The sequence below is a fragment of the Pneumocystis jirovecii genome (assembly GCF_001477535.1).
Source record: "Pneumocystis jirovecii RU7 chromosome Unknown supercont1.9, whole genome shotgun sequence".
Taxonomy (NCBI): Eukaryota; Fungi; Ascomycota; class Pneumocystomycetes; order Pneumocystales; family Pneumocystaceae; genus Pneumocystis; species Pneumocystis jirovecii.
The window spans coordinates 141,582-158,581 of NW_017264783.1; the positions used below are offsets into that span (position 1 = coordinate 141,582).

The following is a 17,000-nucleotide window of genomic DNA, read 5'->3' on the forward strand; positions in this document are numbered from 1 at the left end:
TTTTTAAAAATGGTTTAAAATGAAATATATCAACGAAAAAAGCCCTTTGAAAGGTGAAAAAAAAGTTAACTATCCAAAAAGCGTTCTCTTTAAATTTCCTTTAGTTATTTGCAGTTTTTTCTGCTTATTTTATGTTTATTTTGAGTGTTATTCTGCGTTTAAAATTACTAGTCGTTGAATACGATGAGATTAACAAAGTTTTTAATATAAGTTATTAATAGTAAGACATGTATAAAAATACATAAAATAAGGCTAAAATTCAAAAAAATAGGTACGTAGGATGCAAGGAAATATAAAGAAAATGCAGCGTTAAATAAAAAAGATTGTAATAAGAAAAGTATAAAAATATGTATATGAAAAACGAGTGTATTAAAACATGTTTTAGAAAAAATACATAGTGAATGCTTAAAAATCTTCATAAATGCCCCTAAAATACGTCCTGTATTATTGAAAATAGGCTTCCTGTCATCTAGAATATGTCCTCTCCAAAATGTGTGAATGGAATTTTAAATATGCTTTTAACGCCTTGCAAGTTATGCAGTGTACTTATTTTTAGAAACTACAAGTTTAAAGCCATACAAACAATGCGATTATTGAGCACAATATTTATAGATTATGATCTAGTGGTAAATTATCTCAAGACATAGATAAATGTGCTGTTTTTAACGAATCGTTTGTGTTTACTTTTGCAGTACTGATTCAATTGAAATATTACAGAGTTGACCCTGCAACTTACGGTTTAACCATTTTGCATTTGATTTAAGAGCTTTCGTCCAGTTTTGACGACATTGCTGTATATGATCGGGATCGGTAACAAATGACATTTCCCATACACCAATTAATTCGATAATTTCTTCATCTGTTTTCCTGTACCACTCTGAAAGCATTTCACCGTCCCAGAAAATAACAGCCGGTAATGCAAACGAGTCAAAGACATTCTTGCAAGCATATCTAAACTTTTCTGTGCAGAGTTCAATATCACAGTCAGGCCAGTTATCAGTATTCGAAAAGTCAGAAAGACTAGTATATTCACGAAATAAAGATTCTGACATAGACATGATTTGAAAACCCAAATGACAGGGAAGCTTTTGGAATGACTTGTTATTCCTGTATAAATCCAGCTTTTTAAGAATAGCAAGAACAGCCTCCATAAAAACTTCATCATCTTTACAAAAAAAAGATGCATGGAGAAGCATGAGGGGATCTGCTAACGGATTTTTATGAAATTTTATACAATATGTAAGACAGAATCCAGAAATCGGCTCAGAAACTTCATACTTTGCCGCCATCCTCAATAGTGAGTGAAACTCTAATTTCCATGAAAACGTTGTAGGATCATGTAAAACCTGCATCAGGAAACTAAATTCCAAGACTTCTTTTTCCTCAACAAGTGTAAGAATGTATTCTACTCCCTTATGTATCTTCCGGTAATCCGCATTATTCGTAAACATTGTAATATGTTTTAAATGCCGCGCCAATACTACAGAAAACAACTTTATAATCTTTGAATCAACACGTAGCATCACTGATGACCCAATATGAACCACTGTGTCTCCATATTTTGCTGAAAAAAGTTCTTCTCCCTTATTCTCCATCCATTTTGGCGAAAGACACATCCACTAGAATTTCAACTCACTATTTGACGATAATTTGGGCTTTTGATCCCGTTCAAAAGACTACTCCTACCAAACCACCTCTCCCCTACCCGTTCTGCTCTTTTTTAGAGCCTTTACTCCTCTTGTACCTCTCTTTTATCTTCTTTTTTTCCCTATAATATCTTATCGTTTCTTCCCTTTATCTTCACTTTTATTCATGCATGTCGTTGTCACGTGACTCTGCCTATAACGCGAAACGATCTGACACGACACGCTCAGAGAGTATCGTACGCTTTTGAATAGCGTGTTTCCGTTAGCAACGCTGAGCGGACTTGTGACGACACATAAAAGTGGTGAAAAAGAAGTGGCTGATAAGGTGTATTTTGTAAGTTATACGAGCGAGATAAGAGGCTAAAACAGTGTTTTAGAGTATTATTAGTTCTTTTATAGTATATTTGGTTTTTTTTCCGGGTTTATTTGGGCCTTTTTTACGGTTTTTTTTTCCTATTTGATGGTAGAAATAGATTTATATTTTTGGCGGAAATAAGTGAAGATTTAGACACTTTCTTGGCCTATTGCTCACAGGATCTCTAAAGAAATTCAGTCTTTATGGGCACAGCCGCTTGAAGGGGTGCAGCTGCTTGAAAGCGGAGATGGAACGTTTAATAATATCCAAGCGTATATTTTTGGACCAGGTATAGAGAAAATAAGGATTAAAGGGGATAAATAGGGTTGATGGGTGGAGTAGAAGGTACACCGTATGAAGGAGGGGCGTTTAAAATACGGATGCAGTTTGGAGCAGAATATCCAGCCGTACCGCCTAAATGTAGGATGTTTTGTGGGAATTATTGGTAAAAGTTGACGGATTCAGGTCATTTTATTACAAAAATTTTTCATCCAAACATATCATCAAAAGGAGACGTCTGTGTTAGTATTCTTAAGAAAGATTGGCAGCCTACTGTGCATGTGTCACATATTCTTTTGGTAGGATGAGGTTTATGGGAATTTGTCTAACGTAGTAGACGATTAAGTGTCTTTTGATCCATCCAAATCCAGAATCAGCATTGAATGAGGAAGCAGGCCGACTGTTGCTTGATAATTACGATTCTTTTTTTAAGCATGCACGCTTGATCACGTCTATTCACTCAGTCAAGCCAGGAACTGCTCTGGTAGAACTTAATGGCACTCGTGTTTCTTCTGATATTTCGGCACTTGTTCCCTTGGATCAGAGCAATTCTGCTCTAAACTATCCAGTCGTTACGGAGCGTTTTGCAAAAGGTCGTGAAAATATTCCTGTCTGTGAAGATAATTATACTTCAGAAAACAAAATTCTAGAGAGGAAAAAAATCGATACCCGGAAACGAGGCCTTAAGCGTCTTTAATTATTTTTATATTTATTCCAACTTCACCATTTAAACAGAGTTTAATAACTATTCATTTTTTTTATTTATTTGTCTCTTTACTTTTTCGACAAAAGAATTCCGGTAATTTTTGTCTCTTTCACTATTGTTTCTACGACTCTGGATTATTTATTAAGTTGCAACAATTTTTTAATCTAAAGAGGTGCTGGTTATACCATACTTTGATTTCAATATTCACAAGAAGCTCACTTAGGGGATTTATCTATTTTTCTTAACCTTTCTGAATTTTAAGTAGTTTTTTTGGTTTTCCATATATTTTTATATTTATATATTTCTATATATTTCCTTATTTTTCATTCAGGCACCTAAAATACTGCTAAAAAACTCAGCCCATGAAAAAACTTGACCTTTAAGCAGGATTTCCTAAGAAAATTGTTTCTGTTTCTATTTCCATCTTGTTTTTTATTTTTATTACACTGTCACTTAATTTCAAATATAAGACGCTGCATCGAGAACTACACATTTTACAAGACAAAATGGATGAGCTTGCAGGTAAGTAATTTGTGTGTTTTATACATATTCCGACATGTTTTTACATGTTTTATCTGTTTTTTCATATTTTATACTAATAATAATAGAACTTGAGCGTTTGGAGCAAAAAATTACATTAACATTATATGAAATTGATGCAAATTTCAATAAGTGTCATAGAATAGTAACAACAAAGATTTTGCCTATAATTGAGCGTTATGCAGAGAGTTCTAGGCGTGTCTGGGAGGGCTCAAAGGTCTTTTATGTGTCAACAAGTTTCTGGTAAATATTCTGATGACCCATAGCTTTGGAAGCAATTTTTTGAAACAAGTGCAAATGTATCATTATCAGGTTATGAAGAGTTATCACAACAAAATTTATCTCTAGAACATGAAGAAGAAGCTGGTGTTGATGTGTTAAATGTATTAGATACAACTCAAGGAATCCCAAAAGATACTTCTATTGTCTCGGATACATCTATTATGCCTAATGATGTACTGGATCCTGGATGGACATCAACACCGCTTGATATGTCTGCACTTCACTCGACATTGCCTCTTGATACACTTGGTATGTCAGATACACCTAGTACAGTACGTCTTGGACCGTCATCGCCTGCAACACGTACAAAAAAAGAGAATCCGTTGCTTCACCGTGTATTAGATGCATCATGGCGTTTACAAGCAACTCCACATCGTTCATTAATGTTTCAACGACGTAGTTTGGGCGGATCTGATACGTCTTCGCCTTTTCAGCCTGCAATTAACACATGTGATGATGATGATGATGATTTAGATACATCATTACCAGCGGGATTATCTCCTCCAGTAACATTGGTAGCTGTATTTGTATATTGTGATATTATTAATATGAATTAAGCAATTTTCATTGCCACCTTCTAAATTACTTAAAACGCCTGCACGTGAGGCTGCACGTTATGTTGTTGATGATATTTTGCAAACAGCGGGTGCAGATACAAGTACAGCACGTCGTGATACGTTTGGAAATATAGCGGATAGTTCGCCTTTACCTGTAGAAAGTCGTAGAACATTGTTTGAATGAAACGTTTCAAGCGAAAAATGAGGTCTGTGTTGTTTGATCTTTAAAAAAATAATATTTGGAAGAGTGTTTTGTAAAAGTAAAATGTTAATTTGAATATGTGAACGAGATAGACTGGAATTTTATACACTTTTCCTTTGAAAAGAATTATTATACAAATGATATATGATTGTGTATAAGTGATGTAAATGGATAATGTATTATGTATAAAAGTCTGATGCGGTTTATTTGATATGATCTATTTAACGTGGCTCATTAAATAATGCGTTTTAGTTTTCTATATATGGCGATTAAAAACATTTTTGAAAAGATTATGTAAAAAATAATATTTGATTAAAATTTAATATTAATAGTACGCTTCAATAACATCTTTTTTTCTTTGAAAAAGGCATGTTTTCTGCCACAAGAAAAAGGGTGTTTGAAATGTATAAACTAGATTTGTTGGTAAATTGGGGTTATACAAAATAAAAAATTTAAAGTTTTTGCATTGCAACAACATCAGAACTCTAAAATACTTTACTATGCATCTAAATTTCTCATGTGTTCTAACCTGTACGTAATCTTCCAGTTCTGCAATTTGTTCTTGAAGCTCTTCAATAGAGACTTTATCATCTTCAACAACAAGTGTAATTTGAAGTTTACGGATACCATATCCTATATTTTATAAAAGTATATCATGTAAATAGCTTATATGTAACATACCCACAAGAACAAGTTTGCTAGCACCCCATACAAGACCGTCCATTTCAATAGCCCGAACGCCTTCTTCTAAAGCGACCATATCTGTTTCATCATCCCATGGTTTAACATCCAAAGTAACAAGTGACTTAGCAATAGTTTTGGGCTTTGAAGCTTTTTTCTCATTATACATTTTAACTCGTTCAGCTTTCATTCTTTCTGCTTCTTCATCTTCTTCATCACTACTTCCAAAAAGATCAATATCTTCCTCTTCTTCCTCTTCTTCTTTTTCTTCAGTTTGAAATGTAGAAAGAGGAACATATGAACAAGCAGATTTTCCTCGTTCACCAGGAAGTACAGAATGCTCTTGTTTATATGAAAAAATATGTGTGTACCATCGAGCAAGGTGTGGAAACTCAGTAGCTATAGGCGGTTGTTGTATTTCATTAAAAACAGAAACATCTGCCTGGGATGGTGTGTATCTTTAAAAAATAAGTAAAATGCCATAAATATTATAAAAATAGTCCGTAAAAAGCCAAAAAAGACAAAAAAATACCGTTTTTTTGTTAAAAAAGTCAGAAATATGAATATTTATAGATTTAATCAGAAATCCTGAATCTATTTTCATATACACGGACCAATTGTGTATCATCATATTTAAAATATGAAATATTTCAATTATAAAAATCTTACCCTTGAATATATGATTTGTCTTGAAGAAATATATTAAGCTAAAATAATTTTTAGAATATTGATTTTTAGATAATTTTATAAATTTACAGATGAATAAAAATCTTTTAATTTAGGATCCAATGACGTCATGTTATTTGATTTCTTTTCAAGTTTTTTTTTTACTTGATTTTCTGCGTCGGCTGTTGCAAAAAAATTATGTTTAATCGATTGTTCTGACTCAAGTTATAAAAGACTATGTTAAAAAAGTGGAGATAAATATATAAAAAGAATATTCTTTGAACATGCATTGTTTCTGTATGTTTACTTCTTATGTTATTTTTTAAATATTAATAAAAAATATTCTTACTTTTTTATGTTAATAGAAAAATTATGTAAAATTTTGTTAAATATAAAAATATATGCTACAAACATAATATATATACTACTCATTGTGGCTTTATTTTTGATTGTTTGTAAAGTCTTCTTTTTTGACGAATATCTAGGAAACCAGGTCTATAAGTTAAAACACTATGTATTCTTTATAAATTAGCCGAGAAAAAGAAAAAAACGTGTCATACACATCGTCTGACTTGTGTTGCATATCCACATATTCAGAATAATTTATTGGCTGCAATTCTCCAGCATAAAGTACTCTTTCAATACAAAATATAATTAATGACAAAATTACTTCAATAATGATCTATGAAATTAGAAATATGTTTTTCAAAATAAAAACATTTTACATCTGTTGGAATCTTTATTTCCTCTTGATTAATTGGTTTCATTAATGATACAATTTCATGTGCAGAATATCCGCCATGAAATAACATGAAAAGACTTATTAATAATAATATTCGACTAAAAACTCCCATAATTAATAATTAGACCCTTTTTGTATTCAAATGCTTTTTTAAAATCACAAAATGTTTTATTGATGAAAAACAGCAAAATATTTTTAATATCAATTGTATAGAAGTCGAGAATATTAAATACAAATATTGTATTTTTTATATCCTATAATTTTACTTAAATTTAAATAATACAAAATACTATTAATATAGATACTATAATATGTTAAGTTTTAGCAAGAAGTTTTAAATATTATTTTTTATTTTTAAAATTAATTATTTTAAAAAGTAAAATAATACAATTCTAAATCCAAAAATAAGAAAAAAAACAATTTCTAATGCTTAATTTTTTAACCATTGACCTGTTATCATCCAAAAAATATATAATAATCTCTATATTAATTTTAACATCAGATACATTTTTAAATATAAAACATAGAAGTTGTGTAGATTATATTCTAATTAATAAAAGATTTTTCCAATAAAGTTATTATTTATTTTTTAAAAAACGTAGGCATTATTGTTACTATTATTAATAAAAATTAATATATGACACAGGTATATCGTGTATATAAATGAAAATTATCGAAACTTTATAGATTTTACTAAATGAGTTTTGATACCCGTAGGTTCTCCTTTATATGCATCTTTCGGTGTACCTTTATAAATAGAGACTTTACTGGCAAGTTTTTTCTTAGCTGCTTCATATTTCTTTCTTTTCTTAACTCTTGGATTACGAACTTCTATAAAACAATTAAAACAATTTCCACAGAGAATGTATAGATACCTTTTGGTCTATAAGGAATTAATCCTTTATTTTTTTCAATGTCATATCTAATTTTTCGTTTTCCATTTATTGCTTCATTTTCTGCATCGATCAAGGCCTGCTTTTCACGTTCCCTATTCATATCATAATTCATTTTTTTCTCTAACTTTCTCCTTTTATTAGATTCGGATAGCATATGATAGTAATTTTTGTCTGAATCGTCACTCTGTGAATCAGATTCTGATTCTGAAAAATTATCATTTTGATTTTCCATTCTTGCTTTTGCTTCTTGAATAGAACGTATCATACGCTCTTTCTTACGTTCAGGATACGGTAAGTCCATATCTCCAGAGTTTAAAAATCTAACTTTTTTTTTAGATTTCTGTAAAAATAAATTAAACTTTGATCAAATAAAAAAGTAATAAAATTACCTGATTAATTTGAGATACATAAAGTTTAATTGATTTCTTTTTAATACTTTCTTTGTCGTGATTAAGTATTTCAAAGGTATCTTGTTCTCTATAATCATTTTCTTCTTTTAATTTGTCTCTAGAAATATGTTTTATAGATCGAAGTGATTTTTCAACATCTAATATATTGAGATCAGTATAATTCAATTTAGATTTCTCCTCTATTTTTTGGCTAATATCTTCTTCTGGTTGCTTCTCCTCTTCTTCATCATATATATTTAAAGACAAATCATCTTTAACAATGCTGGTTTTTTCTGATTGAGTTTCTACAGTAGTTTCTAATGCATTAATATCAATATCTTTTACCATTTCCCACATTTTTTTGCAACGCATAAGAGTTATCATAATTGGATGATCTTTCATAGATCCAACGTCTTTATCTGGATCTGATATAATTAAAAAATACATAGCCAATACACCAAGATATGCAGATAAACTGAAAAACTTTTGCTCTATATTTTTTATTTGAAAAGAATCTGCTTTTTCATAGGAAGTTTTTAATGGATCCAATAATGGAAAAAGAGTTTGGTACTCCTTAGAAAGTAAAATAAATTCAGGATACATTTTTTTTAAAAAATTAATAGCTTCTTCATCTGACAAATTATCCGGAATACTAAACTGAAGTGTTTCCGTAATTATCTCACTAATAGAATTAAAAAGATAAACAAGATATTGAAATTTATACTTTTTATCAATCACATTTTTATGTTTATCTGTATCTTGATCTTTCCATTCCACCAAATCATCTATAAAATCACTTTCTTTCAGCTTTGAAAGATGCTGTTTCTGGAGCCTTAATGCTTCTTTCTCCTCCTCAAGAGCATCTTCTTCATCTGAGAATGAATCTGCATTATAGTAATTTTTTTTAGATGTTCCCCAATTTTGCATATTAATATCATCATCATCACTATCTTCTGTACCAGGGGAATCTACTGAGGCATTGTCATCACTTCTTTCATTTGAAGATTCAGTATTTACACGAAGAACTTCTTCATCCGTAGCACTCATGAAATCTGCAGTAACAAATCAAAAATTTGCTTGAAAAAAGAAAAAGATACCTTCATTTTCATCAAATGAATCCTTTTGATCCAAAAGAACTTCATCTTTTCCTAGTTCAACTAAAAGTTTTTAGATATTTGTCTTCATTTATATTTTAAAAAAAGATAATAAAATTCTACATTCATCTTGTGAATCCATAATATCTTGATATTTTTCAATAGCACGAAGCCTATAGTCTTCATTTTCACTTTCATCAATGGATTTTTGTTCTTTTTTAACGCCTTTTCCTTGTTTCTTTTTTTTCATCTTTTCTGTGTAGTTGGTCGTACATGTGTCATTCGACTTAAACTACAAATAATTTCATTTAAGTAAGAAATGATTTTTTTTAATAAAATAACATGTTTTATTAACATATTTTATAGGGAAAGTTATATCTTTCTGTTTCTAAATCATATTTTCCAGGAAAAACGCTTTTAAATATATTTAAGAACCATTTGAAATATTTTTATTATTTTAAATTAAAAAATTGATTTAATATTATTGGAAAAGTGTAAAATTATGTCAAAAATACTTGATATCCTTCTTTTTTCAGTCTATGATCAGTATGGTGTAGGAAAAAACGAGTATATTATTTGTATTGTGGTAGCTCTGTTTTTTTCAGCTCTTATATACTATGTCTTTCATTTTTTTTGGGGATTTGGAAATAAGATGCCATTGGAAGGACGTGTATGTTAATTTTATATTTTTAGGACTATTGAATGAGTTTTTGTGTAGAATGTTTTTATTACAGGAGGCTCACAGGGTGTTGGGAAAGCCTTAGCTATGATTTGTACACGTAAAGGGGCCCATGTCTGTATTGTTGCTAGAAATAAAAAGATATTGAGTGAAACACTTATGGAGATGGAGGTTTTATATTTTTCATGTTTTATTATTTAATAATTTATGAAAATTTCAGTCTGCAAGACGTAATCCAGATCAAAAACTACAAATGATTAGCGCAGATCTAACAATTGCTTCTGAAGCAAAGCGTGCATTAGATGAGTCTTATGAGGATCCTCCAGACATTGTCTTTTGTTGCGTAGGTATTCATCCATATTTCATAATAATCTATTAATATAAAAAGGTGCTGCACAACCTGGATTTTTTGTTAATTTATTGCCTGAGCAAATTGAGGAAGGCGTTAAAGTAAATTATTTAACTGCAGCATATACGGCTCATGTAATTCATATGTTCTGAAATAATATTCTAAATTATTTTTATAGGCAGCTCTTCGCAAAATGGTTTGCAAACCATTGCCTTCTAATGCATCTCCAAGAAGGATCATTTTTTGTTCTTCAGTTCTTGCGTTTTTAGGTATGGCAGGGTATTCTCAATACTCTCCAGCCAAATCTGCTTTACGATGTTTAACAGATACTCTTCGTCAAGAGGGTATTCTATATGGAGTTAAAGTGCATTGTGCATTTCTTGCAACTGTTTATACTCCAGGGTTTGAGAAAGAACAATTGACTAAACCAGAACTTACAAAAGAACTTGAAGGTGTTGATCAAGGTCAAACACCGGAAACTGTGGCTTTACGTATGATTAAAAATCTTGAAAAAGGGAGATTCTTTATTACCACTGAAATTATTGGTGATCTTCTTAAAAATAATATGAGAGGACCGACGCCAAGAAATAGTATAATCACTGATACTATTTATGGATATATTGCATCAATTATTTTTCCTTTTGTTTCTATGACTCATGATCGAATTGTAAGAAAGTATTTAAAAAAAGAAAAATTTTGCCATGCAAAAGAATAAATTGCTGAGATATCATTATTATATTTTTATTAACTTATGTTATACTTTTAAAACTATTATTATGAAATATTGAAATATTTAATAATAAATAAATTTTTGTAGTTTATTAAATACTAACAAAATTATAAGATTTTTATTTTATCTGTTTTTAATATAGTTAATTTATAGTTAGTAAAGTTTTATAAAAAATAAAATTATGAAGTTAGGTTATTAAGATCATTTTACAATTAAAACTACATGTAAACATAAATTAAATATGATGACCATAATATGCTAATGATTAACTTTTTAAAACTAGTATTTTTTAGAAATAAATAATATATATATTCATAATATATCCATAATAATGTTAGTAAAAAGATTTTTTTAATGATTTGAATGCACTTGTATTTCTGAAGTTTCTTTGTTTAATCTTACAAAAACAGTTTCATTGGACTTTATTTTTCCTTCTATGAGTAAAGAAGACATAGGAACAAGTATTTTTTCCTCAATAAGACGATTAAGCGGTCTTGCTCCATAAGCCAAAGAATATCCTTTATCACTTAACCAAGTTTTTGAATCATCATCTAGGTTTAATATAATTTTACGATGATTCAGCCGCTCCTGAATTTCTTGAAGACGAATATTTACTATATCTTTTAAACAGTTACGCCCAAGTTTATTAAAGCAATGAATAGCTGTTATTCTATTTAAAAATTCAGGAGGATAAGTAGCTTGTACAATTTGCATAACGGCTTCTCTTGTTTTTTCACTTATTGTTCCTTCAGGAGATTGATCATTAATTAAAATATCAGACCCTAAATTAGAAGTTGCAATTATAAGAGTAGATTTAAAGTCAATTTTTCGACCTTGGGAATCTTTTAAACTCCCTTCATCTAAAACTTGCAATAATAAATTAGAAACATCACGATGTGCTTTTTCGAACTCGTCAAATAATATAACCGAATAAGGTTTCCTTCTAATAGCTTCTGTAAGTTCACCACTTTCCTCGTATCCAATATATCCTGGAGGTGATCCTATCAAACGAGAAATAGTATGTTTTTCCTGAAATTCAGACATGTCAAAACGTATCATAGCATTTTCGCTATCGAAAAGAAACTTAGCTAAAGCCTTGCATAAAGCAGTCTTTCCGACCCCTGTTGGCCCTAAGAATAGAAAACTTGAAAGAGGTCTTTTTTCATCTTGTAAACCAGCACGACTTAATCTAACAGCGTTTGCAACAACTTTAAGAGCTTGATCTTGTCCACGTATTTTTTTTCTTAAAGCATCTTCCATAAACAACAACTTATCTTTTTCTCCACGCATTAAATTAGATGTTGGAATACCTGTAGCTTTTGATACTATTAACGCAATATCATCTGATGTTACAGAATCATGAAGAAGAGAGTTAGTTTTATCTAAATCCCCCTCTTTAGGAACCTTTTTTTGCAACTCCGGTATAATAGAATACTGAAGCTCACTTGCACGTGCATAATTTCCTTCACGTTGTGCATGTTCCAATTCAGTTTTGGCACGATCAAGTTCTTCTTGAGCTGTTTTAATAGACAATAATTCATTTCTAATATGATATTAGCGAATTTTATAACAATCTATAGAAGAGAACTTTTCTTTGATCCATATTTCATTTAAAGTAGAAACTTCTTTTTGTTTTTCCTTTAGATTTTTTTCTAATTTTTCTCTTCTTTCAATACTAATAGCATCAGTTTCTTTACGCAAGCTTTCTAATTCTATTTGAAGTGTCATTATTATTCTGTCTAATTCTTGAATAGAATCAGGTTTAGATTCTTGTTGCAAACGAAGAGATGATGCAGCTTCATCAACTAAATCAATTGCCTTTTGGTGTTAATAAAAGAATATGATAAAAAAGAAAAAACCTTATCCGGTAAAAATCTATCTGTTATATATCTGTTTGAATATACAGCAGCTGTTACTAGAGCTGAATCTGTAATTCTTACACCATGATGTACTTCATATTTTTCCTTTAATCCTCTAAGAATAGAAATAGCATCGGACACAGTAGGTTCGTTAACATAAACTGGTTGAAATCTTCTTGCAAGTGCAGCATCCTTTTCTATATACTTTCTGTATTCTTCAATAGTCGTTGCGCCGCAGCATTGGAGTTGACCACGTGCTAACGCTGGTTTTAATAAATTTGATGCATCAACTGATCCTTCAGCTTTTCCAAGTCCAAAAAGTATATGCAATTCGTCTATAAATAATATTACATTTCTATTGGCATTCTCAATATCTTTCAAAACGCCTTTTAATCGTTCTTCAAATTCTCCACGGTACTGACATTACTTAACAAAAAATCAAATGTTTAAAGATAAAAGCACCTTTGATCCACTTATAAGAGATCCTAAATCAAGTGATATTACACTTTTATTTTTCATAGATTCTGGAACTTCTTTTTTAATAATATGTTGTGCTAAAAATATTTAACATAGACAAAGTACTTGTCATGGTCATTTATACCAAGCCCTTCTATAATAGCAGTTTTTCCTACACCTGCAGGTCCCACCAATGCTGGATTACTCAAAAATTATTAGACCAACAAAGAAATATTAGATCTACAAACACACTTTTTAATTCTCCGTGACAAAATCTGTATAGTCCTTCTAATCTCCTCTCCTCTCTACAAAGGCTGAGTATTCAAAGCATAGAATGACAAACCACTTACTCCTATTACAGGATCCAGCTTTCCTAACTTTGCTAACTCGGTCAAATCAGTCCCATGCTCTTTTAGAAATGATCCATATCCTTTTTCTTGAGACGGATTCAGTTTAAATGCACGCATTCTCTGAGAATATTGTTTAATTCCTAATAAAAATGTACTTTTATGATTAAAAAATAATGGCATTCGTTCATGTTTTATAGAACTAGAATTCAAATAAAATACTTGATTAAAAAATGTGCCTCTTAAACAACTTTTAAGCTCCATTTTATATAGACTGAAGACTAAATCCTCAGTAAAAACCTTTCTTAATCCTTATCATTTAAAATCTGTTAAAAAATAATGACCGAAAACACGGTTTTTTTGAAATTTAACAAATTCTAGAGAAAAATATTCTTTATGCAAATACTAAAAAGCCCATAACTGTTCAATTATACGTTAATTTAAGAGTTTAACTAATCAGTAATATTTTTTGTTTTTCCATTGACTAAGACTTAAATTTAAAAAAAAACAAAATAGAATATCTCCTTTGTTCCTCATAGTATAGTATACACCCTATATATTATATAATGGCATCTGCTGCCCGTTTTTCGATAGTATAGGTTCTAATCTTTTGTTGAAATGTTGAAATAAATTAAATGTTTAATTGAATTACTAAGCATAGATTCTTTGTTTTAGAGCTGTAAAATATCAAGTTTTTGTACAGCAGATAGAAATGCCTTTGTTTGATTTTCAATATACATTTTCTTATGTTTAAAAAATGTTTTTTGATAAAAAATATTGTTTTTATATAAAATAATGTAATATATAGAACAGTATAAAACAGTATAAAACAGTAAAATATATTTTTACAAGTTTATTAAATTTTATTACATTTTATTGCATTTATAAATTTTATTATGAATTTAAATGTTTTGTGATATCGAATACGAAACATAAAGCAACTCAGCTCATCGAAGAATCAAAAAGCTCATATAAGACCATTGGCAAGATTATTATATTGACATACATATATAGACTATGAATGATCAAAGAACTTAACAAAAACCATTCTGAAGATAAGTTAATTGTTTTTTTTGCAGTTTAAAACGGTTAAAAAGCAGGTTTTTGAAAGTTTACTTTTGGAATATTCTGATATTATTTAAGATTCTATTCAGACCTTTATATTGAATATATTTCACGTATTTCTCTTTGTTGATTGTATTTTGTTTGAAAATTGGACTTAACAGCGTATTTTGCTGGAGTATATACGCTTTCAAACAAGTAAATACTTTATATTACGCATACATCGCAGTGTTTTGATTATTGATGCTTAGAATGTCTGTTAAAGAGCATGAAATGTCCTGTAAAACGTGTCTAATGTCCAAGAAGCATGGCTGGTGTCCTTTGGTAGTGTTGATAGGCATTTCGAGATAACTAGTTAACTATACAATATAGTCGGGCAATTGTGTGTATGCAGCAAATGGGATCTTTGAACCTTTCTATAATAAGTCTATTTGTTCGTATTCACTAGGTATTTCAGAGAGATGGGAGTTTCGAGGAGCAACATTTGGATGTCAAAGTAGTATTTTCTTATGATTGAGTGTTTTTGTTTATAATGTGTTTAGTTTCAACTGCAACGTTTCTTTTAACGGTATCATTCTCTGTTTTTGTTCTTGTATTTTTTTCATTTGTCATTTGCTTATTTCGTTTCTTTAAACGCATTCGGAAAAAGAACAATGAATGTGACAGTTCACAGCAGCCTCTTCTTCCTTCGTACAAACGGATACCATACTACACTCAGCCTCACATGAACCCTTTTGGCCCACATGGACCGGCTCATAGAACATTGCCCTTTTGTCGAGGACCTGCTTACAATGCCAAGCAAATGTCTTCTGGAAACACTATGCCTCCTGCAGATTGCAAAAGAAAAAGCAATTGGGGAAAACAAAGAAGTCTTCTTCTAGCAAAGCCAACGGATAATTGCTGATGATCATAGTTGTTTGATACTGATTTATCAGATAGCATATGTTATTTGTTACCAAATTTATTTTTTACTTTCTTTAAAGGATCGTCTTGTGCATTCGTTTATAACTATTAAGTACTGCTAAGTTTGTGTATAAAGTGCTAATACAATCATCTGATTTAAGCTTAATTTTAATATTTTTACTAAATCAAATATTATACTTGATATATATCTACGCATATTGATCCTATCCCAATCATGCTATACTCACGAAGCTCCCTAGAAGCAGACTGTTTCAAGCAAGGGCGTTGATTTTACTGTTTAGCATTCTGTATCCCTGCATCTCTAACTGCTAAAAATTGCCAAGGCTATATCGACGATATCAACGGCATCGGCTATACCGACAGCATCAAGGGCACCGGCTCAATATTAACGCCGTTTCCTGCTTGTCTCAGACTGCTTATGCCTTCCAGCCCTCATTGACAGCCATAATACACACAACACATGTATAAATATACAAAACATACTGCTCCGTATGGCTGCTCCGTCTTGCGCTGCCCGCCATCGGTAGCATCGATACATAGGCATCAGCAAAAAATGAAAGGTAATACAAAAAAACAGCTTTATACAACAATAACTTTAAATATCTTTATTTTTCACATGCCCTTCTCGGCCCCCATATGCTCTCTCTTTTCCACCTTTCCTGCTGCCTAACAGCTCGAGCTTCGTTTTTTCAAGTTCATTGAAAGCCAATCCAGGCCTTCATACAGCCCATCTACACACATCAGCCTCTTCCTTCTCCCTTGCACTCTCCCACCTCCAGAGGTTGCACAGGTCGCCTGGATATACCAGTTGCGGTTTCTCAGTGAGTGCTATATACGTCAAAACTTGCTTTTTTCTTCTCACAACATACAAGTCCAAGCTTGTCTGTAATCTCTGCCGCGTTCATTGCATTCGGAAGGTCCTGCTTGTTTGCAAAAACAAGCAGGACCGCCTCCCGCAGCTCGTCTTCACTCAGCATCCGCATCAGCTCCTCTCGAGCCTCTGACACTCGCTCCCGGTCGTTTGAATCCACAACAAATATAAGCCCCTGCGTATTCTGGAAGTAGTGGCGCCACAGTGGCCGGATTTTGTCCTGTCCTCCCACATCCCAGACCGTGAACGAGATATTCTTGTATTCTACTGTTTCTACATTGAATCCTGCTTTCTCAGCACTCTTCTTTTGCACAGCCTATGCCTCTGTGCCCTCTATTCACCTACCAATTGTTGGGATCGTTGTAACAATTTCTCCCAGCTTCAGCTTGTATAGGATCGTTGTTTTTCCTGCCTTTTCAGCCCTGTTTTCCTGCTTTTCTCTTACCTGCTGCATCCAATCCTACCATCAGGATCCGCATCTCCTTCTTGCCAAACAGCCCTTGAAGCATCTTCGACAGCGAGAGCCCCATTGTGTCGGTTCGTCAGCCGTCGCTCGGCGGCTGTGAGCGGATTCAGGATTCGACGGGAGGCACGTGGCTCCGCTGCGGGTTAGGGCGGTGTTGCCCGGCAACGCGTCGCCATGGCATCGCCTTCCGCACACACTGCACAGTGCACACACTGTAACACA

General features: G+C 31.6%; 11 protein-coding genes across 11 annotated transcripts; 5 read left to right on the forward strand and 6 right to left on the reverse strand.

Moving 5' to 3' along the window:
- Positions 1-19: 19 nt before the first annotated feature.
- On the forward strand, positions 20-409 carry T551_02122 (uncharacterized protein; the record flags this gene model as incomplete). The annotated part of the gene is given in 5 exon segments (XM_018374385.1): positions 20-113; positions 172-210; positions 222-229; positions 280-337; positions 399-409. 5 exon segments carry the CDS (start codon positions 20-22, stop codon positions 407-409), a joined length of 210 nt encoding a protein of 69 aa, XP_018229337.1.
- Positions 410-680: 271 nt separating this feature from the next.
- T551_02123 (uncharacterized protein) lies at positions 681-1,616 on the reverse strand (the record flags this gene model as incomplete). Its single annotated transcript, XM_018374386.1, has 1 exon — positions 681-1,616. One exon carries the CDS (start codon positions 1,614-1,616, stop codon positions 681-683), a length of 936 nt encoding a protein of 311 aa, XP_018229338.1.
- A 490-nt stretch (positions 1,617-2,106) lies between these two features.
- T551_02124 (uncharacterized protein) lies at positions 2,107-2,977 on the forward strand (the record flags this gene model as incomplete). The annotated part of the gene is made up of 5 exons (XM_018374387.1): positions 2,107-2,109; positions 2,155-2,290; positions 2,344-2,421; positions 2,467-2,579; positions 2,618-2,977. The coding sequence occupies 5 exons, from the start codon at positions 2,107-2,109 to the stop codon at positions 2,975-2,977; spliced, it is 690 nt and encodes a 229-aa protein (XP_018229339.1).
- A 515-nt stretch (positions 2,978-3,492) lies between these two features.
- Positions 3,493-4,549, forward strand: T551_02125 (uncharacterized protein; the record flags this gene model as incomplete). The annotated part of the gene is made up of 4 exons (XM_018374388.1): positions 3,493-3,508; positions 3,595-3,743; positions 3,793-4,329; positions 4,367-4,549. 4 exons carry the CDS (start codon positions 3,493-3,495, stop codon positions 4,547-4,549), a joined length of 885 nt encoding a protein of 294 aa, XP_018229340.1.
- A 470-nt stretch (positions 4,550-5,019) lies between these two features.
- Positions 5,020-6,046, reverse strand: T551_02126 (translation elongation factor 1 subunit beta; the record flags this gene model as incomplete). The annotated part of the gene is made up of 5 exons (XM_018374389.1): positions 5,020-5,052; positions 5,097-5,200; positions 5,249-5,706; positions 5,918-5,955; positions 6,005-6,046. 5 exons carry the CDS (start codon positions 6,044-6,046, stop codon positions 5,020-5,022), a joined length of 675 nt encoding a protein of 224 aa, XP_018229341.1.
- Positions 6,047-6,342: 296 nt separating this feature from the next.
- T551_02127 (uncharacterized protein) lies at positions 6,343-6,768 on the reverse strand (the record flags this gene model as incomplete). Its single annotated transcript, XM_018374390.1, has 3 exons — positions 6,343-6,433; positions 6,475-6,596; positions 6,640-6,768. 3 exons carry the CDS (start codon positions 6,766-6,768, stop codon positions 6,343-6,345), a joined length of 342 nt encoding a protein of 113 aa, XP_018229342.1.
- A 558-nt stretch (positions 6,769-7,326) lies between these two features.
- Positions 7,327-9,285, reverse strand: T551_02128 (rRNA-processing protein SAS10; the record flags this gene model as incomplete). The annotated part of the gene is made up of 5 exons (XM_018374391.1): positions 7,327-7,487; positions 7,532-7,892; positions 7,942-8,993; positions 9,039-9,098; positions 9,159-9,285. The coding sequence occupies 5 exons, from the start codon at positions 9,283-9,285 to the stop codon at positions 7,327-7,329; spliced, it is 1,761 nt and encodes a 586-aa protein (XP_018229343.1).
- A 252-nt stretch (positions 9,286-9,537) lies between these two features.
- T551_02129 (3-dehydrosphinganine reductase) lies at positions 9,538-10,778 on the forward strand (the record flags this gene model as incomplete). The annotated part of the gene is made up of 5 exons (XM_018374392.1): positions 9,538-9,705; positions 9,754-9,885; positions 9,935-10,061; positions 10,103-10,197; positions 10,242-10,778. 5 exons carry the CDS (start codon positions 9,538-9,540, stop codon positions 10,776-10,778), a joined length of 1,059 nt encoding a protein of 352 aa, XP_018229344.1.
- Positions 10,779-11,144: 366 nt separating this feature from the next.
- On the reverse strand, positions 11,145-13,719 carry T551_02130 (hsp78-like protein; the record flags this gene model as incomplete). The annotated part of the gene is made up of 7 exons (XM_018374393.1): positions 11,145-12,336; positions 12,382-12,611; positions 12,653-13,069; positions 13,115-13,206; positions 13,254-13,312; positions 13,361-13,413; positions 13,459-13,719. The coding sequence occupies 7 exons, from the start codon at positions 13,717-13,719 to the stop codon at positions 11,145-11,147; spliced, it is 2,304 nt and encodes a 767-aa protein (XP_018229345.1).
- A 1,330-nt stretch (positions 13,720-15,049) lies between these two features.
- Positions 15,050-15,421, forward strand: T551_02131 (uncharacterized protein; the record flags this gene model as incomplete). The annotated part of the gene is made up of 1 exon (XM_018374394.1): positions 15,050-15,421. One exon carries the CDS (start codon positions 15,050-15,052, stop codon positions 15,419-15,421), a length of 372 nt encoding a protein of 123 aa, XP_018229346.1.
- Positions 15,422-16,107: 686 nt separating this feature from the next.
- Positions 16,108-16,842, reverse strand: T551_02132 (ADP-ribosylation factor 1; the record flags this gene model as incomplete). The annotated part of the gene is made up of 5 exons (XM_018374395.1): positions 16,108-16,172; positions 16,215-16,269; positions 16,311-16,600; positions 16,658-16,720; positions 16,758-16,842. The coding sequence occupies 5 exons, from the start codon at positions 16,840-16,842 to the stop codon at positions 16,108-16,110; spliced, it is 558 nt and encodes a 185-aa protein (XP_018229347.1).
- Positions 16,843-17,000: the final 158 nt, after the last annotated feature.